This window comes from Paroedura picta, chromosome 6 (genome assembly GCF_049243985.1).
Source record: "Paroedura picta isolate Pp20150507F chromosome 6, Ppicta_v3.0, whole genome shotgun sequence".
NCBI classification, from domain to species: domain Eukaryota; kingdom Metazoa; phylum Chordata; class Lepidosauria; order Squamata; family Gekkonidae; genus Paroedura; species Paroedura picta.
The window spans coordinates 10,450,822-10,475,970 of NC_135374.1; the positions used below are offsets into that span (position 1 = coordinate 10,450,822).

The following is a 25,149-nucleotide window of genomic DNA, read 5'->3' on the forward strand; positions in this document are numbered from 1 at the left end:
AAATGTCCATAGCGCTTCCTGAAATGCTGCTTTCCCCTCCCGATCTTGTTCACTGTGTGGGCTTCCTCAGAGGTTGTTTTTAATGCTCTGGATGCCGCTGCTGTAGCATTAAACCAATGCAGCACTTTGGCACTACAGTGGCACCACTGAGATACTTTGACTCCATTGACCATGGAGTCAATGGTGCCAAGGCATCTCAGTGGTGCTGCTATAGCTCTGAAATGCTATATCGGTTTAACACTATAGCGCCACCATTTAGAACATTTTTTTAAAAAGCCTTTTGAGGAAGATTTCCAGGGGGGGAGGTATATGTTTGTGTGTGTGTGTGTGGCACTGTTTGAAATGACCGTACCGCTTCAGAGGGGGCTCTTAAATGGAAGGAAATTTGCTTTACTCAGAACTGAATGACGAATAACATCCGGTGATATGAAAATCCTCAGGCTTAGAGCTGCAGAAGGAAAGAATGGGCTGCCTCACTTGAGGACGGGACAGATGTCTCATCTGAGATTGTGGGGAAGGGAGTTCTCTTAGCAAGTTTTTGTTACTGAGCCGCTGAGCCTACCTTGGAACGGAGCCCCCCCACTCTCATTTACAAAGCAAGCTGCTATGCACGAAATGTCTCATTGTGCAAAGTGGTCACAATGCAGAAGCCGTTTCCAGCAAAGTCCATATGTTCCCTGTATCGTGAGAAGCAGTCTCCCATACGAGTTTCCCATCAGCATTCATTCCTCGACACGGTTCAACCACAGGACCGAAAAGGAGAGGAAGCAAAGCCAGACTGTGGGTTTGTATCATGCCTTACCTGCCTGAAAAAAAGGAGCCTCTTGTACAAAACCTTGGCCATACGGAGCCCCCCTTCACCCAACCATGAATCCTAGAGAGTTTACTCAATAGCCTAGGCACACAGCCTCTTATATTGCAGTTACTCTGATGGGCAAAAATAGGCAGTTGGCTGTCTCCTGATCAAACGATCCACAGGAAGGGGCATGGAAGAAACTCTGTCCTTCCTTGATCACAGCATCTCTCTCTCTCTCTAGGAAAGCTAGATTCATGGCTGGCAAGCAACTGCTCTGAGTCAAATATTTCGGACATCTTTTTCCCCTTAAAAGATTTAAAAATTTGGAGCTGGCAATTCTAAGTTAAGAACGTCCGTACAAATGTGTGAATCTCGCTCAGGAAGATAGCTACGCTCAGGCTCCACAACGCCGCTAGAAACGGATGATTCACCTTAACATTTGCCCTGATCAGGGAATTACAAAACAGTATTCCAGAAAATATTTTTTTTTTCTTATGTATTTTTTTTTGCTACTCCATTATTGGTTGGCAACACGGTGAAAGAGTCAGGAAATCCTCCTTTGTCGCTCTGGAGGCGAATCCAATGTTACGAAAGTAAAAGTTTCGATACTTAACTGAAGAGAGTTATTATTATTATTATTTTTGTATTTTGTTTTGTTCCCTTCTGCTAGACCAGAAGTCACTTGGAAAGCCCTCTATGACTGCAGTCTGTGGCCGCAGTGCACCGACCTATGTCTATCGATAAAGCGGCGTGCCGCCGTGTACGTCGTACGCTGTAGCCAAAAAAAAAAAAAAAAAAAAGATTAGTTAATGACAGAATAGATTAATATTGGTTGAGATCTTCGTTTTCTTAAAAAAACAAACAAACATACACCTTCAACCGAAACAAAAAGCGCTGGATAATTTGGTCCCAAGTCTGGAGTCTGTTAGAAAATGTACATTCAATGTTTGGTCTTCTATATCTTGATGAAAGATCAAGTTTCACTTCCGGGTTAAGGAATCAAAGTAAACAAGTAATGGTCAGTTGCCTAGAATGAACTTCCTCTGTTCTCCTCTTGTACGTATCGGCAGTTCCTTGTTATACTAACGCAAAGCACTTGGTATGTAAGTGAATAAAAAGACTCCTTGTAAGCCCTCGGAAATAGATGCAGTGTTATTGTTTTTTTTTTCCTTTATAAGCCCATGTTTTTAAGGCCACAAAAATCTGCTAAAAGTTTTATTCTGTGTGTGTGTGTCTTTAAATTCACCTATCCCTTGAATGTCCCCCTTTCCGTGATGTTCAAGAGGACCCATTTACTCTCGCGGTGTCTGTAAACGCTGGAGATCTCGGAGGCCTGGCCTCCCCTCCCTGTTGATTTGTAAAGATCCAAGGCTGAGCTCGAACTACATTCACAACGAAGAAGAACTTTGAGTATAATCTCGTATAATAAGGGAGTCATATTTGGGCGACGAAGGGATACAAAGGGCCGATTCGGACACCGGCGAACTGGGCGAACCGCTACCGGAATCGACCGAGTCCCTGAAAGGGGAAGGCGGGGTCAAAGCCACCAATTCTTCCAGCTCCGGCTTGGTGACCACCGGTGGCGCTTCGGCAGAAGGCCCTTCTTTGACGCTCCCGCAAGATGGCTTCCTGCCCGACTGCGACGCTCCGTTCACCTCGATGGCCGGGAGGGGCTGAATCTCTGCAAAGGTCGTCATGGTGGTCGGAAGCTGGATCTCTCTCGGGATCAAGTAGGAAGAGCACAGAGGGGTGGCCACCATCGTTCCTGGCGTGGTGGTGGAAAGCATCATGGAGTTGAGCTCGCTGATGTTGGCGGTAAAGCGGGTCACCACGCTGCTTATCTGCTCCATCAGGGAGCCCTGGGAACAGCTGCTGCGCTGGGCTGGCTCCGTCTGGAACGTCGGGACGTCGTCCTCCGTCCGGCTAAGAGAGGCAGTCCTGTGGCTGACCGTGCTGATGGGGGAGGGGGTCTGGGCTCGGTACTGCGCGGGGTAGTGCTCCTCCACTTCGGAGACGTCGTAAAGCGTTTTGGCACCAGACTCCAGAAGGGTGGGGGCGGAGCCGGCGTGACGGCTGCCGTCTGTGCTTTTCGAGAAGGGCTTGATCACCGCCGTCTGGTTGGGGTTCTCCTTTTTGTTGATGTGGATCGAAAGCCTCTGCCACAAGTGGGCCCCCCGGCTCGTGGTCTTCTCGTTCTGGGCCCATGTGACGGATTTTCCATTGGAGCTGCCAAAAGGGAGAGAGAGAGACACACAGAGAGAGAGAGAGAGAGAGAGAGAGAGAGGCAGAATTTTAGGGCCGGTAGACGGAAAGGCTTATTACAGCGGAGAATGAAAGAGCATCGAAGCCCTGGGGGGGGGGTCATTCTTGCCAAGCTGACGTTGTGCAATTTGCAAACTGTTAATGAAAGAAACGAGCATTAAACAGACTCCCGGTGTAAGCAAAGGTGGCTGGGAACATCGACTGGCCTTGAATCAAATATAAGGATAGATTCAGATGAGTAGCCGTGTTGGTCTGAAGCAGCACGATAAAATCAGAGTCCGGTAGCCGCTTGAAGACCAACAAAGATTTATTCAAGGCGTGAGCTTTCGAGTGCAAGCACTCTTCGTCAGTCTGATGAAGAGTGCTTGCACTCAAAAGCTCATGCCTTGAATAAATCTTTGTTGGTCTTCAAGCTGCTACTGGACTCTTATTTTATCTTCAATCGAACAATCATGGTGCCTAAAGGAACCAGCTTCCCACACTTAAACCAAGTGACTAAAGAATGGGTTTCTTTCTACACTGCTGGAAGGTTGTCACAGGCTTTTCAGACAACCCACAGCCTCTGAGACCAGGGATTGTCATATCCATTTGACACATGGGACAGTCAGGTTGAGAGAGAACTATTAGTCCAAGACCACACAACAAGCTGGTCCCCTTGCTTCTCATTCTGGAGCAGGTATATCCACCTATTCCACCTCTCCACACGAAGGCTCAGTTTGCTTGCTTTCCCCCTCGTTAGTTATGGTCATGGATTTATACCCTGCTTTCCCCCCTCAATGGGGATCAAAAGCAGCTTACATCATTATTCTCCCTCCCTCCCTCTATCCTCATGACCATAGTCCCATGAGGGAGATTAGGCTAAGAAAGAGCAAATGGCCCAAGGTCACTCAGCGAACATCCATGACAGAGTGAAGAACTGAACTTCAGCCTCAAAAATACGGGTCCATCCAGGGATTCCCAAATGGGGTTCTCAGGAACCCCGGGGTTCTGCAAGAGGTTCTCAGGGGTTACCTGGCCTTTCACAGAAATTCAGATAGACGCTGACATCAGTAGATGTCACCGGGGCCCACCTGCACAAGAAGAGTGATGGTTACACTCGTTCCCTTCTCTCTTTAAATGCTCTCACTCTACATGACCGTTTCATGCCACTTCTGGCTGGACTTAACAAAGAGGGGTGGGGAATCGCAAATACTGTCCATCGCCCAGGATGATTAAAAGCCTGGCCTTGTTGAGAGCTCATTGTCTAATCCAGGGGTAGTCAAACTGCGGCCCTCCAGATGTCCATGGACTACAATTCCCAGAAGCCCCTGCCAGCATTCGCTGGGAATTATAATTCTGGGAATTATAGTTCATGGACATCTGGAGGGCCGCAGTTTGACTACCCCTGGTCTAATCACAAGCCACCTGCTAGATAACGGGGTCATTCCATACCCAAGGGGCAGCCCCAACCACAAACTGGGCTTTTGGCCACGTGGCTCTGTGGAATGGAACAATAGCAAGAAGTTCTGGAAAACACGGTGCAGAGAGCAATAAAAACATGAACCTGTATTGGCTCTATGTTTCAAACTTGAAATAAAGTCCATGCAAGATGACTGACAGAACAGTCTCTTCTTTTATGCTAGTTAGACCTTGCAAAAGAGCAAGGGCCAGAGTTTCTGGATTAAGGCTCTGTTTCACGTTCTACATCATGTCGTGCAATCTGCTGGCGGGGTGCAGGTATCAGCTGCAGCCCAGAGTCCTCCCCCCGCGAGGTTCCACCAGAATGCCCCATGGGAACACCTAGGGGGCGGGCAAGCCTGAATTTGAGAACTAGACAACTGTCAATTATGGTTTGCATGCTTTAGTTCAGGGGTAGTCAAACTGCGGCCCTCCAGATGTCCATGGACTACAATTCCCAGGAGCCCCCTGCCAGCATTTGCTGGCAGGGGGCTCCTGGGAATTGTAGTCCATGGACATCTGGAGGGCCGCAGTTTGACTACCCCTGCTTTAGTTACTGGTAATTGATGACAATTTTGAATTTTTAATATAGTGATTCTATTTGTACTGTATATGTTATTTGTTGTATAAGCATTATGATGTTCACCGCCTTGAGTTGCTTGGGAGGGTGGTATACAAATCCAATAAACAAACAAACAAACTAATAAATTCTGAGATCTCCGTGAGCTTCCTGGCAGGGGAAAAGAGTCAGTCACGATGGTGGATGGCAGAGCTACCCTGGAGATGGATGAGGAGCCCGACCAAGTGGACGCAGCAGTGTCACCCAGAGAGACGGAACAGGACCAAGGGGATGAAATTAATTCAAAAGAAATTCCATCTAAACATCCGGAAGACGTTCCTGACAGTCAGAGCGGTTCCTCAGTGGAACAGGCTTCCTCGGGAGGTGGTGGGTTCTCCAACTTTGGAGATTTTTAAGCAGAGGCTGGCTAGCCATCTGACAGAAGTGGCTGATTCTGTGAAGGTTCAAGGGGGTGGCAGGTTACAGTGGATGAGCGAGAGGGTTGTGCCCTTAGGGCCAAACAACATGATATTTTTAAAACTAATTAGATCTGGGCACCCCATGCAGATCCAAAACAGGGCAAATAACTCCCCCTCCCCAAACTGTTTCAACTTGGGATAATTTTAGGGGGAGAAGCAGGGGTCCTTCCCCTCCATGCTATGGCCCCAATCCAAATTGGAGCCCTGCCAACTTCAAAACAATGTCCCCCCCCCCCGAACTCCGGGGAACCAGAAATCTGACAAATCAGCATGCCTTAACCCGCAAGCCTGCCTGAGTCTTGGCAATCTGTTCTCTGCACAGTATCACCTAGCTCATATTTTTGTTTAGTTCCTACTGAAAAAAGGGATAAATTATTAGGATGAGCAAGTCTCCCCAGCTTTGCTGAGATACGACTTCGTTCAAGAGCTCATCTTCTTTCATGGCCTTATTCTGCCAGGCTTACAGAGCCTGGGAAAGAAGCGCTATTGTCACCAGGTGGTGCTGAACGGCCTTCATAACAAAATAACTCGTCAAGCAGCGTTTCAGTAGAGACGGCTGGATCGGCGCTGTCAGAGGCGCAGACGGGGATACCGGCTAATGAAATCTATTGCAAACAGCACGTTGCACTCATGGTGTCAAAATGAGCCGGCCCTCTCCAACCGTTTGACCCTGGAGGCGCCGCAGAAATATATATTTCGGCTTTGGGGTACCAGGAAGTGATGTCAGCTGGCCACGCCTTCTTGCCACGCCCCCTGGAAGTGAGAGGAGCCTTGGCTTGGCAAAGGTTGAAATGGCCGGGGGCCCTTCTCTTCCCATCCCCCCAGGCCTATTATTGGCCACTTTGGAAGGGGCGATTCAGCCTGCCCAAATAAGGAGAGCCCAAGGCCAGGTCAGCCGTTGCCTGGAGACCTATATAATGTGGCCTCAAGCCTCAACTGCTAAGCATTCTGGGCTTGCAGAACATCACTAGTATGTACTGGCAAAGCACAGACTAGGTGTAGATCTTGGGTTTTCTAAGACAACATCCTGTCTCACACAGTGGCCAACGGGGTACTCTGGGCAGCCAAAGCAAGTCATGGAGGCTGAGGCCTTCATAAGAATGTAAGTAGAGCCCTGTTGGATCAGAAGAACTGACACTCTAGTCCAACTTCCTGCCTCACACAGTGGCCAACCAGTTCCTCTGGACGGCCAACAACAGGAAATGGAGACTGAGGTCTTCATAAGAATGTAAGAAGAGTCCTCTTGGATCAGACCAGTGGTCCATCTAGTCCAGCATCCTGTCTCACCCAGTAGCCAATCAGCTCCTCTGGACAGCCAACAATAGAGCATAGAGGCTGAGGCCTTCACAAGGACATCAGAAGTGCCCTCCTGGATCAGACCAGGGGTCCATCTATCCTGCATCCTGTCTCACACAATGGCCAACTAGCTCCTAGTTTGGTGTAATGGTTAGGAGTGCGGACTTCTAATCTGGCGTGCCAGGTTCGATTCTGCACTCCCCCACATGCAGCCAGCTGGGTTACCTTGGGCTCACCATAGCACTGATAAAGCTGTTCTGACCGAGCAGTGATATCAGGGCTCTCTCAGCCTCACCCACCCCACAGGGTGTCTGTTGTGGGGAGAGGAAAGGGAAGGCGATGGTAAACCGCTTTGAGCCTCCTTCAGGTAGAGAAAAGTGGCATATAAGAACCAAACCTTCTTCTTCCTCTAGAGGACCAACAACAGAGCACAGAGGCTGATGATGCCTCTCCCTGATGATGTCCCCTGGCTCAGGGATTCAAAGGATCGCTGCCTCTGAATGTGGAGGTTCTACTGAGTCACCATGACTAGTAGCCTCTGATAGACCCGCCTTCCATGTATCTACCTGATCTCTATGCCTTTGAAAAGGTTTGTTCAAGGTGAAAGGCTTTGTTCTGTCATCACAGCTGCCAGACGGATAAAGCCCTCTTAACCTTTTGTTGGGAAAAAGATAAGGAAAGCATTTGCCCCAGCTCCCAACCTCTAGTAAAATCTACATAGCTCAGTATTGCCCCAGATATGTCTGTATTGGCATTGCTGAGTTTCTCAGATAAAAGAAGAAGTGAAAGGGCTTATAGACTTTGCATCAAGAAATGCGCAAGCCGCAAACTGAAATTTCTGCAATGTTTTTTGGAAATGGCTATCAGGCACTCAGGATGGGACTATGTTGGTTCTGGGCTGCTTAACAAACTGTTACGATCAATTTACTCTGCAGGACCTTTGGTGCAGGGTGTGCTTTTGTAGCCTGACACCTAGAGGAACATGGAGTCCAGCTGGATCAGACTAGTGGTTCACCAAGTCCAGCATCCTGTCTCAAACAGTGGCCAGCCAGTTCCTCTGGAGGTCCAACAACAGGGCATAGAGGCTGCGGCCTTTGAAATAACTTAAGAAGAGCCCTGATGGATCAGACCAGTGGTCCATCCAATCCAGCATCCTGTCTCACACAGTGGCCAGCCAGTTCCTCTGGAGGTCCAACAACAGGGCATAGAGGCTGCGGCCTTTGAAATAACTTAAGAAGAGCCCTGATGGATCAGACCAGTGGTCCATCCAATCCAGCATCCTGTCTCACACAGTGGCCAGCCAGTTCCTCTGAAGGGCCAACAAAAGAACACAGAGGCTGAGGCCTTCATAATAAATCAGCAGAGCCCAGCTGGATCAGACCAGTGGTCCATCTAGTGCAGCATCCTGTCTCACACAGTGGCCAACCAGTTCCTCTGGAGGGCCAACAACAGGGCATAGAGACCGAGACCTTCCTCTGTTGTTGCCTCCTGCTCTGGGATTCAGTGTTTTTATGCCTCTAATTGTGGAGGCTCCCCTCTATCCCCATGGCTAGTAGCCATGTAGAAGAGTTAACTGAGAGGCAACATGGTGGCTGCCGATTTCTCAGGATCAAGCCTTTATTAAAGGGATAGGACCTTTTTTCCCTCCAGGCTCTTGGCAGTCCTATTTGGGTACATATATTTGGCAGAAAGCCAGTGTATAAATGTTTGAAAGGAAGGAAGGAAGCTCACCGGGTAATGTCCTCTGATTGGCCTGCTCCCTGAGTCACTGTGAAGATAAAATGGCAGAGGCGACTACAATCAACGTTATTCTGAACTCCTGGATGCAACGGTGAATTAAAACATATTAGAAAGATTTTTTGTTTCCGATCTTGTACTGAAATCTTTTTTATTGCTGATCTGAGACTGTAGTGTAGTGAGTGCTGGGGCTATTGTAGTGTAGTGTAGTGAGTGCTGGGTTTAGTTTAGTTTACTGGATTGTTAGACCACCCTTTTGGAAAGCTGGCTCAGGCCGGTGTACAGAAAATATAAGCTACACAATTGCAACAGGTGAAATTGAATTTAAAATTAATTTAAATAAACAGTGACAGGTTTAAAACAGCAACAGTACTTCTCTAAAATGTCTGTTATAGCTGCTAAAATTCCCCCAGAAGTTCCGGATGATTTGGGAGTGGATCAATACATAAATAGATGGGCAGAAAAGTAAACAGAGGAGTGGGTGGGGCCATAAATCAGTAGGTAGAGAGATGTTATCTTTGGCTCCAACCACGTATTATCAACACTTTGTTGTGGTTTACTGACTGCTATTAACATGGGATGCTTTTTTAAAAAAACAGAAAGGTGGAATCCTTGCCTGAATCTCCATGGAGCTTTTATTCCAATCCCAGGTCGATTCAATCCCTTCTGTCTACACTGAATACCATTTCCATTTTGATTTTGGGTGATTAAAATTTTTCATCTCCAACAAGCATGCATGATCTGGAGTGACCCTATCTTGGAGTGGATATAACCCTTGATATTTGAAAAATCGGCATGTCTAAGCGTGCAGTTGTCTGCTTTCCTTGAAATAACTTGTTGCTGCCTTGTGGCTCCAGTGCTGTAACAAGGCAGTCTGTCCCTGATTGGCTGGGTGCCAGTTCAAAGAATTTCTAGTTCCTAGTTGCAAGATTTATTTTCTTAAAGGTTTAAGGTGACTGTGCTCCAGAATCCACACTTCTCACAGCAGAGATTTGCCTCATTCTGCTCACCTCAGCTCCCCCCAAATGCTCCCCGTCCCCCTGCTCACTCGCCTGCCCGCTTGCAGCCTTGTGCAGATGGGTTTTTTTTCAAGTCGGGGGAGAGAGGGAAGCACAAAGATTCGGGTTCAAATCGATCTGAATTCAGCAGGATCGAAAGCAGGAAAAAAAGCTCCGTGCAGATTCAGCCCTGATCTCCTCAATGACCAAACATTCGTATTTGTTTTGATGCACATCTTTTCTACATTTGTCATTACAGCCATAGTAAGGCTTATCCTACATGAACCTGGGCTCAACTGTTTCAAAAGGTACCTCTAGCTGGACACAGATTATTAATAAGAATAATAATCATTATTATCATCATTATCACTATCAGTATCATTCAATTTCTACACCTCCTCTCCCTTGAGACGGATTACAACATACTAGCCCGGATTTTAGTTCAGCTGTCGAAGGAAAAAGGGTTAGCAAGAGCCTCATTAAATCCACCCTTCTGCCCTGAGGCTTCAGCTGCTAGTGACACGGAGATAACGTATTTATGCATTAACTGTACAGCATTTGTTATCTAGCTGACAGAGCCTAAGATTATCTAGAAGCCAAGCAAGAGACGTTCAGAGGCGGTTTGCCATTGCTGGCCCCTGTGCCACGGCCCTGGCATTCCCTGGAAGCTGCTCTTCCAAGCTTTAGCTACGGCCGACATACAGGGGGGATGCTGTTCCCATATGCCCGTCCCCCACTAGCAGTTGCTTCCACAGGGGACAGCTTGTCCCACTTTCTGGTGAACGTCACCTTAGTTCTAGCATCCGGCCCTCTCCACTTTCTGTTTTCTTGCACAGGGGAAGAAGAAGAAGAAGAGCTGGTTCTTATATGCCGCTTTTCTCTACCCGAAGGAGTCTCAAAGCGGCTTCCAGTTGCCTTCCCTTCCCTCTCCCCACAACAGACACCCAGTGAGGGAGGAGAGGCTGAGAGAGCCCTGATATTACTGAAGAAGAAGAAGAGTTGGTTCTTAGATGCTGCTTTTCTCTACCCGAAGGAGTCTCAAAGCGGCTTACAATCACCTTCCCTTCCCTCTCCCCACAACAGACACCCAGTGAGGGAGGAGAGGCTGAGAGAGCCCTGATATTACTGAAGAAGAAGAAGAAGAAGAAGAAGAAGAAGAAGAAGAAGAAGAAGAAGAAGAAGAAGAAGAAGAGTTGGTTCTTATATGCCGCTTTTCTCTACCCAAAGGAGTCTCAAAGCGGCTTCCAGTTGCCTTCCCTTCCCTCTCCCCACAACAGACCCCCAGTGAGGGAGGTGAGGCTGAGAGAGCCCTGATATTACTGAAGAAGAAGAAGAAGAAGAAGAAGAAGAAGAGTTGGTTCTTATATGCTGCTTTTCTCTACCCAAAGGAGTCTCAAAGCGGCTTCCAGTTGCCTTCCCTTCCCTCTCCCCACAACAGACCCCCAGTGAGGGAGGAGAGGCTGAGAGAGCCCTGATATTACTGAAGAAGAAGAAGAAGAAGAAGAAGAAGAAGAAGAAGAAGAAGAAGAAGAAGAAGAAGAGGGTTCTTATATGCCGCTTTTCTCTACCCGAAGGAGTCTCAAAGCGGCTTCCAGTTGCCTTCCCTTCCCTCTCCCCACAACAGACACCCAGTGAGGGAGGAGAGGCTGAGAGAGCCCTGATATTACTGAAGAAGAAGAAGAAGAAGAAGAAGAAGAAGAAGAAGAGTTGGTTCTTATATGCCGCTTTTCTCTACCCAAAGGAGTCTCAAAGCGGCTTCCAGTTGCCTTCCCTTCCCTCTCCCCACAACAGACCCCCAGTGAGGGAGGTGAGGCTGAGAGAGCCCTGATATTACTGAAGAAGAAGAAGAAGAAGAAGAAGAAGAAGAAGAGTTGGTTCTTATATGCTGCTTTTCTCTACCCAAAGGAGTCTCAAAGCGGCTTCCAGTTGCCTTCCCTTCCCTCTCCCCACAACAGACCCCCAGTGAGGGAGGAGAGGCTGAGAGAGCCCTGATATTACTGAAGAAGAAGAAGAAGAAGAAGAAGAGTTGGTTCTTATATGCTGCTTTTCTCTACCCAAAGGAGTCTCAAAGCGGCTTCCAGTTGCCTTCCCTTCCCTCTCCCCACAACAGACCCCCAGTGAGGGAGGTGGCTGAGACAGCCCTGATATTACTTCTCAGTCAGAACTGCTTTATCAGTGCTGTGGAGAGCCCAAGGTCACCCAGCTGTCTTCCTGTAGGGGAGCAGGGAATCAAACCCCGCTTGCCAGATTAGAAGTCCGCACTCCTAACAACGACACCAAATTGGCTCTCCCTACACCGAACTAGGAGAGCAAGAGGAGGTGAATGTCACAGCAATTCCACCTGTTGCGTGTGCCGTGGTATGTTGGGGAGAATTATGTCGTTTTCATCGCCGAATGCACTAATGGAAATGGTAACCAAGGGACCGGGGGCTGAAAAAAGAAGAAGAGAAAATCCGTTTTCACTCAGCTGCCTCTTCCCATTTGGGCGCTGATCTTGCATTTGCATGATTCTCATTATTTTCCATCTGAGCCAAACCCACCACTTGGGGGGTAATTTGAGGTGAATGGCTTGACTGACGTCTCATCCCACGGGCGGTCCCTCGTTAGGGATTTGGGTTATTGGCGTGAGGGGGGGTGGAAAAGCCCACTCTCCCTTGAATTATTAATCAGTTTCTTATTTGTTGCATTTAATTAAGCCAGTAATTTCGGGCCTAAATCATAACGGCCCCACGAAGACGCCTACCTTTTTGACAGCCTCATCCAATATTGCATTGCATAATTGATTTTATATGATGGAAGGGAAAGCTATTAGCGCATGGCTGATGACCAAGTCCCGCTCAGAGGTAGGCGAGCGGCTCGCAAATAACCAGAGTCACGAACAAAAGTGTCGTGTGTTTGCACAACGCCTCCTCCTTTACTTTCGTAGGAAAATGGGTCGCGCCTGGACACTTTTCTGGCTCGGTGTTATGATCCATGCGGGGGAAGGAAATGCAGCTTCTTGTAGCAACCAAGGCTGGTTCCTACTGGTCCTACTGGACCAATTCTTTTTCAGGATCCCATTAGTAGCAACCTAGCCACTCTGAGCTGTGAGATCCCCTACGGTCCCCACACACGGCCTGTCTTGGGAAACTTGCCATGGAGAACACTGGCCACAGGCTGCCATTGAAGGGGCTGCACTGACTCACTGTTCTCTTCTGATGTTTCATTTTAATAATGTTTAATGAATCACTGTGGTTACTGTATTTCTGTTTTATACCACCCTGAACTGCTAGGGAGGGTGGTATATAAATTAAATTAATAATAATAGTGCTTTCATCTGTCCGTCCATCCGTCCCTCCGTCCCTCCCTCCGTCCGTCCCTCCCTCCCTCCCTCCCTCCCTCCATCCATCCATCCATCCATCCATCCATCCATCCATCCTTCTATCAGTCCGTCTGTCCATCTATCTGTTCGTCTGTCCATCCATCCATCCATCCATCCATCCTTCTATCAGTCCGTCTGTCCATCTATCTGTTCGTCTGTCCATCCATCCATCCATCCATCCATCCATCCATCCATCCATCCATCCATCCATCCATCCTTCTATCAGTCCGTCTGTCCATCTATCTGCTCGTCTGTCCATCCATCCATCCATCCATCCATCCATCCATCCATCCATCCATCCATCCATCCATCCATCCTCTCTCTTTCTGTGCCTCTCATCTATCTAGCATCTATGAGAAGGCCTCACATCTCCATCAATTGATTCAACTGCAGCCTACTCTGACAGGGGCCGATCGTTCTCTCTCTGCCTTGACATTATATGAAAAATGCCTTATCCCAGGGATCCTCAGCATGGTATCTGCCAGCACCTTTGCTCATACCTGCTGAATGCTTTTAGTTAGTGGGTGGGGCCAGGAAGGGTTCTGATGGACTATTGGAGATTTGAATGGCTGTGCCCATTTTTATAAGGTTGCTTCGACAGCAGTTGCCCCCTCAACAGAAGGAAGTGAAGCGGTGGTGGCCATTTTGTGGCCCACCTGAGGTAGCCAATTTGTGGCTGGGCCCACCATCCTGACTCAGGATTTCAAATGGGGTCAAAAAGGTCAGGGAACCCTGCTTTATATGGAGTATAATCTACTTTTATGGGGAGACAAAGGTCTTTCTCTACTCCTGTTTACCCGAGACCCTTCTGTGTTTTTAACACAGACCTGTGACATCTCCCAGAAGAGTTTAGATGTACGGGTCATGAACATATTGGGGGGAGGAGTTGTGGCTCAGTGGTAGAGCATTTGCTTAGCATGCAGAAGGTCCCAGATTTGATTCCCCCACATCTCTGGGTAGAAGGAACATGCGGTAGGTGATGTGAAAGACCTCCATCTAAGAGTCTGGGCAGCCACAGAAGACACTGACCTTGCAGGGAACAATGGTACAACTTAAGGCATCTTCATGTGTCTATGAAGACATGAACAATTGTGGGAAAATGCTAAAGACCAACATATTGATATCGCTTCCAGTTTCGGCCAGAAGTGACAGGGTGACACTTCGGGTGTCAGAATCAGATCTCCACCCTGCAATGTTCCGCCCACAGGTCAGGTGACTGCCCCCCCTTTTCCTAATCACATCTGTTTGGGTGAAAATCCCCACTCACTTCAATAACCCCTCCTGCTTTTCTCAGTCCTTGTTTCCAAGACTAGAAGCAGAAGGAGGGGAGTCAGTTCTTAATACTCCGCCTTTCACAACCCAAAGGAGTCTCCAAGCCTTCTGTTCCTCTCCCCACTACAGATACCTTGTGAAGTAGGTGAGGCTGAGACAGCTCTAATAGAACCGCTCCGTGAGGACTAACAGGACTGTGACTAGCCGAAGGTGACCCAGCTGGCTGCATGTGGAGGAGCAGGGAATCAAACCCGGCTCTTCTGATTAAAGGCAGCCGCTCTGAACCATTACACCAAGCTTCCTAAAATCCTCTGTCAAGGATTTGCCAATGGCCATCCAAATCCTTAATGTGTTCACTCGGGAGCCAGTCGTATTGATTTCGGCGATAATGCAGTCAATCCTCACCCTGTTTGATCCAAACTCTGTTTCTGGCCAGCTAGCTGAGGATAGCTTCCTTAATGGCCCATTGTTTGTCCTTTCTGCTAGGGACATATTTATTGCACTATGGATCTGGCTTGTCACTAGTAAGAAAAGAGTCCAGATGAAGCCTGCTTATACTGGAGGGGGGGGAGGTGAGGGAAAGCCAATTGTCAGCAGCATAAAACAAAACATGATTCATTGATATCTGCAAGTATCCTCTCCAGAATGGCTTTTTCTTCTTTTCTGAGAACAGATTCATCTAGTTGAAGTTAGCGACAAGAAGAAGATAATCCTGCACAGAACGGCAAGAAGCGCTGGATGAATTCTGAGCAGGTTGGGACAAGATGGGCTATTGATGGCATTGATTGAGCCCAATTGGGGGGGGGGGAGAAGAAGAAGAAGAGTTGGTTCTTATATGCCGCTTTTCTCTACCTGAAGGAGTCTCAAAGTGGCTTACAGTCGCCTTCCCTTTCCTCTCCCCACAACCGACACCCTGTGGGGTGGGTGAGGCTGAGAGAGCCCTGATATTACTGAAGAAGAAGAGTTGGTTCTTATATACCCCTTTTCTCTACCAAAAGGAGTCTCAAAGCGGCTTAGGATCGCCTTCCCTTCCTCTTCCCACAACAGACACCTTGTGAGGGAGGAGAGGCTGAGATAGATAGTAATGAAGAAGGAGAAGAAGATTTGGTTCTTATATGCCGCTTTTCTCTACCTGAAGGAATTTCAAAGCGGCTTACAGTCTCCTTCCCTTTCCTCTCCCCACAACAGACACCCTGTGAGGCGGGTGAGGCTGAGAGAGCCCTGATATTACTGAAGAAGAAGAGTTGGTTCTTATATACCCCTTTTCTCTACCAAAAGGAGTCTCAAAGCGGCTTAGGATCGCCTTCCCTTCCTCTTCCCACAACAGACACCTTGTGAGGGAGGAGAGGCTGAGATAGATAGTAATGAAGAAGGAGAAGAAGATTTGGTTCTTATATGCCGCTTTTCTCTACCTGAAGGAATTTCAAAGCGGCTTACAGTCTCCTTCCCTTTCCTCTCCCCACAACAGACACCCTGTGAGGCGGGTGAGGCTGAGAGAGCCCTGATATTACTGAAGAAGAAGAGTTGGTTCTTATATGCCACTTTTCTCTACCTGAAGGAGACTCAAAGTGGCTTACAGTCGCCTTCCCTTCCTCTCCCCACAACAGACACCCTGTGAGGTGGGTGAGGCTGAGATAGATAGTAATGAAGAAGGAGAAGAAGATTTGGTTCTTATATGCCGCTTTTCTCTACCTGAAGGAATCTCAAAGCGGCTTACAGTCTCCTTCCCTTTCCTCTCCCCACAACAGACACCCTGTGAGGCGGGTGAGGCTGAGAGAGCCCTGATATTACTGAAGAAGAAGAGTTGGTTCTTATATGCCACTTTTCTCTACCTGAAGGAGACTCAAAGCGGCTTCCAATTGTCTTCCCTTTCCTCTCCCCACAACAGACACCCTGTGAGGTGGGTGAGGCTGAGAGAGCCCTGATATCGCTGCTCGGTCAGAACAGTTTTCTCAGTGCCGTGGCGAGCCCAAGGTCACCCAGCTGGCTGTATGTGGGGGAGCGCAGAATCGAACCTGGCATGCCAGATTAGAAGTCCGCACTCCTAACCACTACACCAAAATGTCTCTCTACACCAAGAGCAGAAAAACAGCTACCAAGCCATGAACCTGGACCCACCAAACCTGATTCAGACAACAAAGGTGTGTGTGACAGATGCATTGAAGGAGTCTGGGGACATTCTGCAAATGTATCCACCCCTAATATTTGCATGTCGTTTCGAACTTATGCACATAGCGGCTGCAAGCATCCAATGCATGCTTTACAACAAGGGATGACCTTGACCATCCTTCCAAATGCCTGTTGTCTGTACCCCAGCGTCTGAATACAGCTCCAGAGACCACCGTTCAAGGATCATCCAGAAACAAGGATGATAACAAATTTTAAGGGCATCATTGATGAATATGCAAACTTGCCTAATTGATCAAGGTCACTCAGACTGACAATTTTACCGACAGAAGCAGAAGTATCAGTCGATCAAGCTAGCTTCTTACCCAATGGGTTTCATGTTTAGATGCTTTTGAGCATTTAAAATGCAGTGTACTCATAAGCCCCATCCTGGCTACAGCCATGCATATCAAGAGAAGGTAACTGAGGTGCATGAAAGAGGATGCTCTTGAGACTGGTCGATGTTAAGGGACAGGAGGGAACTCCTTGGGGCTCAACTGAGCTGCCTATGAGCTGGTGTGTCTATCTTTAAGCTTTGCATGGCAGTCATTTGTTATTGTTTAGTATTAAACCTCATATAAAATGATGTCAGTGCCTGACAGACAGGCTCCTTGATGTATCATTATAGCTAACTAGGAGTAAGGCTGCCTAAGGCAGTCTTCAAGCAAAGGTTGGATACACACTTTTCTTGGATGCTTTAGGATGCTCTGGGCTGATCCTGCGTTGAGCAGGGGGTTGGACTAGATGGCCTGTGTGGCCCCTTCCAACTCTATGATTCTATGATTCTATGCTTCAGGGCGATCCTCCATTGAGCAAGGGGGAGGACTAGATGGCCTGTATGGCCCCTTCCAACTCTATGGTTCTATGATTCTACGCTTCAGGGTGATCCTCCATTGAGCATGGGGGAGGACTAGATGGCCTGTATGGCCCCTCCCAACTCTATGATTCTATGATTCTATGCTTCAGGGTGATCCTCCATTGAGCATGGGGGAGGACTAGATGGCCTGTATGGCCCCTTCCAACTCTATGATTCTATGATTCTATGATTCTATGATTCTATGATTCTATGATTCAGGGTGATCCATTGAGCATGGGGGAGGACTAGATGGCCTGTATGGCCCCTTCCAACTCTATGATTCTATTATTCTAAAGTACGGTGCAGCCAGGAATGCACTGGGTGCTAGAATGGGAGGCCAGAAAGCCCATCCCCTGGTGGGGCAGCTCTGACCACACCAAGCTGGATGGCAGCAACATCCCTAGTGTCACACCAGCCCTGCTTCCTGCCCCATGGGGAAGTGGGCAGGCAAGTGGCGTGGAGGCCTCTAGCATCCTGGGCCCTGTGCAGCACTGGGAGGCTACAGGAAAGGTGCCCCAGTGTGCCTGATGTTGTATCAGCCCAGCCCACAGAAAGGTGGGTGGGCAGGCGGTGCAGAGGGTGCTGGTGGCTTTGGCAATGAGTGTGCGCTGGGCCCCCCACATGGGGAGGGAGAATGCAGGTGGCCACTCATTGCCTGCCATGAGCTTACCAGGTCCTGGTAGCACTGAGGGGGCAGGCAGACCTCCCCAGCCCTGGTAGTAGTGAGAGGGCAGCTGGCAGTCATGGGCCTCATGGAACCAGTGTTTTTCTGGATGGAAGGAGGAGGAGGCAGTGAGGGGGAGGCACCCCTACCTGATTAATCCTCCAGGATGAGTGACATCCTGGAGGGCAAGTCAGGAAGGCTACATGTTGTAGTTTTCACAATTATTGTACATAGATTCTGATCTCAGCGTGAGGATCAAAAAATCACACAATGGGGCTATGTACAACTATGTACCTACAGATAGAAGGTGTTTTGTACAAGAGCAGGGAAAGACCCAGGTTTGAAGTGTAAAGGGGGAAAATGGGAAGGGGGGGTAAAACCCCTTAAAATCAAGTTTTGATAAGAATATAACTGAGCTTGTGAGATTAGGTTGTAAGATTTGTTGGTCACTAGGGGAAATGGTGATTCAGTCCTCCATCCAATACTGAGAGAGATTTCCAAACCTTGATTTAAATCAGTATGGGGGGAAATCCTAACTACCAAGAATGAAAGACAGGAGGAAGGGATGGTTGGAATAAGGAGGGATAAAAAAGGGGGAATGCTGAAAGTGGGAGAGAGGAATAGGAAAAGGTGGCTGACTGGATAGAAACAGAAGATGGTAGGTAGGTGGGTGGAAGGGGGAGAAGGAAAGAGGAGAGACTGCAGACACTACAGAGGGGAGAAAACTGGCAAAGCAAGTGGAAGGAACTGGGAAATGAGATCTCCCTACCATGAGTCCCGGTAGCCCCTGGCCCGACTTGTATGTCTATAATAAGAATGTTCCTTCAGTGGTGGTCTTGGGGTTGTTCAGGCATTGGTCTATATCTCAAGGCATGCATTTGGGTAGTGCAACTTCTGCTGTCGTTACATGCCTGCATGTTATTCAACAATACCCAGGAGTCCTTTCTCCAGTCATCTCCTGGTATAAAAAAAACAAACAAAGCCAATGGGGACCTATTTTCACTCTGCATCGCTGACTGCCACGCATGCTGGAGGGAAACACAGGACTAGGCCAGATGCATTCCAACCGGAGCAGCCTTCTGTCTCTTCTTCTGGAAGGAAGAAGGATCACAATGGAATGGGTGGTTTCCACGGCTTAAATAGACACAGCAGGTTGGGACACCAGGTTTTTGGACTGGCCTCTGCTCTTGTGCTGAGAAGGGACACGAATGACAACGCTCGTTCTGGTGCGGCCAAATTTGTCACCGGTATCCGATCGAGCCACCCTTAGACACACGAGGAATCCAGGCCCGTCCATTAGCAATTCTACGGGCAGGTCCGACAGAACGGAGAAACCCACGTGGTCCGAGCTCCGACAGACACCTCGTAACAGACGCACAGTGATCACACAGGGAGGTGGGCACAGTGACCGAGGGGTGCTCCTCTGGCGGACAGACATCTCACACGGCCCGGGGAGGGATGGGTGGGGGGTGCCGCTCATGCTTTTTTTTTGGCTTACCTGCTCATGGTCGCACGCCCACCATTGCCCATACTCCCTTTTGGAGTGAAACACTCTATTTCCGACTTGTGCTGGGCCAGCTTCCTGCCTTTGTACCTAACAAATCATGACAAGGACAGGAGTGACAAAAACAGAGAGAAGTGATTGTGGGCTTGGGCACGGCGCCCCATCGTGCGTCAGGGGAGGGGCGGAAAGGGGCACGTGCAGTGGGTGGGTGCCCATTCTGTAGCCTACAGGCCTGCGCATACTGAAAGCCTGCTCTGAGTGGGACCCCAAGGGGATACAGGTGGAACTGCACACATGAGTGGGACCCCAAGGGGATACAGGTGGAACTGCACACATACACCGGGACGCCTGTGTAAGCAGCCTTGGGGCAGGTTGTGTGGGGTGAGAGGGGGCAAGACATGGGGAGGATTCAGCCCCACTCCTTCATGCGCCATTTGCCCGGTACAAAGGACCTCCTTTCAAAGGACCACATTTGCCTGTCAGGAGCAGCTGTCAGGTTTTTTTCGACCTTTTAACTCTGAAATTACAACTCGAGTTTAATGGCTCCTCGGGATAAGCCATTCATAGGTGTTGTTCCCTCCAGTCGCTTCCGCTGAAAACAAAGAGAAGCACACAATACACCTGCTTGCATTAGTCATAGTGAAACCGCACCACCTCGTCCCCGGGGAGCTCGTGTTTTGCTCAGGAGTGAAGGAAGCAAAGCTCGATCGGAAGAGGGAATCCATAGCTGTGAAGGAAACCGGCACAGTAGTAGCAGAACAACCGTGGGGAGTGCGGTGGTGGTGCCTGTGTTGCCCTTTGGAGTGCAATCTTGTGAGCATTGAGTAAGGGAACCACAATGCAGCCAGTGGGGTGGAAGCAACCAGTTGTCCCAAAGGCCACCATTGCCCCGAATTACATCCAGAACAGCCTTTCTCAACTTTTTAACCATTGATAACCCCCTGAAACATTCTTCAGACTTTGTGAAATCACAGAAGTGGTACAGTCCTGCAGAATAGAGTTGGGAAACAAAGCTGTGGACATGCCCATCCGGGGCCCCTCCCCTTCCCACCCCCTCCAGGCCCATCATTGGCCATTTTGGGATGGTGGGGTGGGTCAACATGGACATATATGGTCGTTTCACCCAATAAATCAATTAACTCCCACCCATTTGAGAAACCCTTCCAGGGCCAGCAAGAAACGCCAGGGTTTCACAAAGCCCTGGTTGAGAAAGTCTGTTCCTGAGCAACCAGCATACACGGATAGGAACACGAAACGGACTGCATGGCTGAGCGGCTTTTGGGAAGGAGCCGCAGCATCAGTTCATGATTCAAATCAGCTGCCCTTTCAAGAAAGCCGTGCTCTGCGTGAGGCTGTGCCAAGATCATTGGTTAGAAATGAGAACCATGCAGGAGGGAGAGAGAGAGAGAGAGAGAGAGAGAGAGAGAGAGAGAGAGAGAGAGAGAGATGTATCTACCTGCTAATGCAAGTTGATTCACACAATGAATGAAAAAGCAGGTGCCGCCTGAGCTGTAGTGGAAACCACTGGAAAGATACAAAGGAAGTCAAATCGGAGGGAGCAAGATCTTGGCTCAGAAGAGGAGGGGGAGAAAAAAGGCGAAAGGAGAAAGGAATGTTAATTGGTAGCGTTTTTCAGCAAAGGATGTTCCTGGGGAACTTTTAAATGCGAAATGGTTGAAACAGCTGGAAACAACAGCACAAAGAGGGGTGCCAGCCGCCAGGTGGGACTTGGGAATCCCCTGGAATTACAGGTCATTTCTAGGCGACAGAGATCAGTTCTCCTGGAGAAAATGGATACTTTGGAGGGTGGACTCCATAGCATCGTACTCCCTGCCCCAGATCCTGCCCACTCCTGGCTCCACTCCCGAAGTCTCCAGGTATTTCTCAAACCAGATCTAGCAACCCTGGTCTCCAGGTGGGACCTGGGGATCTCCCAGAAGTACAGCTCAACTCCAGACTACAGAGATCAGTGACCCTGGAGAAAATGGATGCTTTGAAGAAGAGTTGGGGTTTTTGTACCCTTTTTTTTTACAACCTGAAGGAGTCTCAGAGCAGCTTATGATCACCCACCCTTCATCTCCCCACAATAGGCACCTTGTGAGAGTGAGGTTGAGAGAGTCCTGAGAGACCTGTGACTGGCCCAAGGTCATTCCAGGGTGTATTATGCATCACCGAAAACTCAGAAAAAGACTGCCAAAAATGACATTTATAAATTCTTAATATGGTACCATTTTTGCAGTGCGAAACACACTGTATTATTTTCCTTTTTGCATTGCATATGCTGCCCACAGTTCTGGCAGTGTTTTTTTCAGCGAGGCTTCTGAAACTAGTTTTATGGTGACTTTTCTTGTGTGACAGCACTGAGGACAGTCTTTTTTTATGCATAAATGTTAGCATGTTTTTGGTCTCCTCCCCTTTTCTGCTCGCAGTCCCTCATCTACCAATGGGAGGTCGAGCAACTGCTGCTGATACTCTGCCTTTGCCAGTGATCATGTGAACATGCCATTTGCCTTGGCAACAATATTGTTATGTAAATTAGTAGAAATTACTCTGTGGTATGCATGGCATTTCCTCTCCACAGTCTTCCATGAACATTCCTGAGACTACAAAGCTTTACTTCTAATCAGTGACCATGCGGAGGATCCTTGTTTAAAAGCTTATCAGGCTGGCAAAGTGGAGGGGTCTGAAATGCCAGTTCTGGGTTGCAGGAAAGCTGCTTCAGTCTATTAGCATAGACTTATGTGTTGGGCTCCCCAGTGATTTTAAAAAAAACCTTCACAGGGGAAGGGATGGTATGGGGGGGAGGCTTTAAGTCTGTATGGGAACCTGCGGTCTGCTGTGGTCCATCCTGCCCACTCTCTACAAGGAACAGTACAATCAGAATGGTTTAGAATGCAAAGTCGCTAAAAAATAATAATAAAACAGCGGAGAATCAGAGCACATCCATGAATGGGAATATTTTTTAAAAGTTTTTTAAAAGGATGATTTAAAAGGGTCAGCGAATTGACTGAGGGAAGCAGTGCATGCATAATAGGCCCAGGAAGGCCTCATGAGTCTCAAAGCAGCTTTGAATCAATCAACTTCCTCTCCCCACAATAGTCACCTAGTGAAGCTGGTAGAGCTGAGAAAGTCCTGAGAGAACCATGACTGGCTCAAGGTCACCCAGCAGGCAGAGTGGGGAATCAAAACAGGTTCTCCGAATTAGAGTCTGCCCCTTTTAACCGCTACGCCATGCAGGTGTGTTGAATGTAACAGGAGCATTACTCAATGCATTTTTTTAAAGGTCAAATGCACACTGTAAACAGATTGTACGTAATTTCTGAACAGGGCTGGTGTGTTGTTCTTTCTGAACCATGAGACAGCTGAACAATTTTGGGCACCACTGACTTGGCCCCCTAAGCCTGGGAATCTCTAATGTCATTTAAGACAGTGTTCTGAGATTCTCCATTGTCCCTTAAGACAATATCAACCAATCTGATGGTTCAGAGATGCATCGAGAGAACCCCTGTGAATATATTCACCAAATCCGACCTTAGCTGGCGAGATGCTTAAATTATAATTCCTATGTTTGCTCTGTAACATACTAATTCTTTGACTCCTAGCCTGAACAAGACCCTCTCACTAGAAACTTCAGCCTTTTCCTTTTGTGATAGTTTAGGTAATTTGTAATTTGCCTAACTTTGCTGAACCAACCAGTTGTAGTCATAGAACCATAGAGTTGGAAAGGACCACCAGGATCAACTAGTCCAACCCCCTGCACAATGCAGGAACTCACAACTACTTGCCTATCCACAGTGACTCCAATTTCATGCCCCAGTGATTCTCCCCCCACACACCACCACCAAAAATCTCAAGAATCCAGCCTGGCCTGGAGGAAATTCATCTACCATCCTACAATGGTGATCAGCATTTCCCTGGGCATGCAAGGAAGGGCCACAAGAGACAAACCCTGGCACATCCCTTCCTGCCCACCCACTCACTATCTGCCTCAGTTCATAAAATCAGCATTTCTGTTAGATAACTATCTAGCCTCTGCTTAAAAAATTACAAAGAAGAAGGACTCACCACTTCCTGAGGAAGCCTCTTCCACTGAGGAACTGCTCTGTTAGGAACTTTTTCCGGATGTTTAGCCAAAAATTCTTTTGAATTAATTTCAACCTATTGGTTCTGGTCTAACCCTCTGGGGCAACAGAAAACAACTCTGCTCCATCTTCTCTATGACAGCCCTTCAAGTACTTGAAGATGGTTATCATATCACCTCTTAGTCATCTTCTCTCCAGGCTAAACAGACCCAGCTCCCTAACCTTTCCTCATATGATTCGGTCTCCAAACCGCTCACCATCTTTGTTGCCCTCCTTTGGACATGCTCCAGTTTCTCTACATCTTTCTTCAGTTGTGGTACCCCAAACTGAACACAGTACTACAAGTGAGGTCTTACTAGAATGGAGTGACAACATCACATCACGTGATCTGGACACTATAATTCTTTTAATACAGCCCAAAATCCCATTTGCCTTTTTACCCACTGAGTCATACTGCTGACTCATGTTCAGTGTCTGGTCTACTAAGACCCCCAGGTCCTTTTCACACGTACTACTGCCAAGTCTGACACTTTTGCCATGGCAACCCACTTGAGCTCAAAAGGCAGTATAGTAGACCCTTTTGGGGTTGTTATTGTTGTTAGTTGCGAAGTCGTGTCCGACCCATCATGACCCCATGGACAATGGATCCTCCAGGCCTTCCTGTCCTCTGCCATTCCCCGGAGTTCATTTAAGTTTGCACCGACTGCTTCAGTGACTCCACCCAGCCACCTCATTCTCTGTCGTCCCCTTCTTCTTTTGTCCTCGATCGCTCCCAGCATTAGGCTCTTCTCCAGGGAGTCCTTCCTTCTCATGAGGGGGCCAAAGTATTTGAGTTTCATCTGCAGGATCGGTCAGAATGAAGACCCCTAAAAGGGGCCAAGAAGGTCCCCTCCTGAGTTCTGTTTAGCAGTCCCAGCGATGTGAGGAGAAAATGAGGCAAGGGAAAACCTTGCAGGCTGCTCTGAACCCCTGGGAGAAAGGACAGTATTAAAAAGGAGATACAGATTTACAGCTGATGCGGCTTCGGTAGACGAATTTCATTATGCTTATTGATTGAGCGCTGGCACCCCCTCCGTCCCTGGTTCAGCTCCAATGCGGGAACGGGTCCTTGATCACAAAGACGAGCCAGCCTAATGAGGAATAACTGCCTTGAGAAACTGTAGCAGCGGGAATGAAAAATTGGCAGAGTGCCGTGGGTGGCCAGCGTAGGAGACTCTATTGATGTGCGTTCAGTGACCAGCCTGCGGAGAGAGATCCAAAAAGGCTCTGCACAAACACAGTGCATTCGTAGGCATGGTTCCTCAGAAGTAATATTTATTCTCTAGTAATTGGAGTTAGGAAGGCAACCTCATCAACTAATCTTCCTTGAGTCTTTTGCGGAAACGGTGAGATAAAAATAACTAAATAATATCACTTAAGGGTGTATTCAGGTACTTTAACTTTAACCAATGGGAGATATCCATCCACCCATCCATCCGTCTATGTATCCATCCATCCATCCATCCATCCGTCCGTCCGTCCGTCCGTCCGTCCGTCCGTCCGTCCATCCATCCATCCATCCATCCTCCGTCCGTCCGTCCATCTGTCCATCCTCCATCTATCCATAGAATCATAGAATCATAGAATAACAGAATCAAAGAATCATAGAGTTGGAAGGGGCCAGACAGGCCATCTAGTCCA

General features: G+C 48.2%; 1 protein-coding gene across 5 annotated transcripts in view; it reads right to left on the reverse strand.

Annotated features, from left to right (window-relative positions):
- Window positions 1-218: 218 nt before the first annotated feature.
- Window positions 219-25,149, reverse strand: part of GRM5 (glutamate metabotropic receptor 5) — a 287,732-nt gene continuing 262,801 nt past the window's right edge. For 2 of the 5 annotated variants that reach the window (XM_077341416.1, XM_077341417.1), the window contains exons 9-10: window positions 19,382-19,477; window positions 219-3,022 (exon numbers count right to left, since the gene is read on the reverse strand). In XM_077341416.1, coding sequence (XP_077197531.1) covers window positions 2,185-3,022; window positions 19,382-19,477 — 934 coding nt within the window. In that variant the 3' untranslated portion in view covers window positions 219-2,184. Of the gene's footprint in view, window positions 3,023-8,560; window positions 8,598-19,381; window positions 19,478-25,149 lie in introns of all 5 variants that reach the window. The other 3 variants (XR_013231702.1, XM_077341419.1, XM_077341418.1) reach the window with 3 other exon arrangements.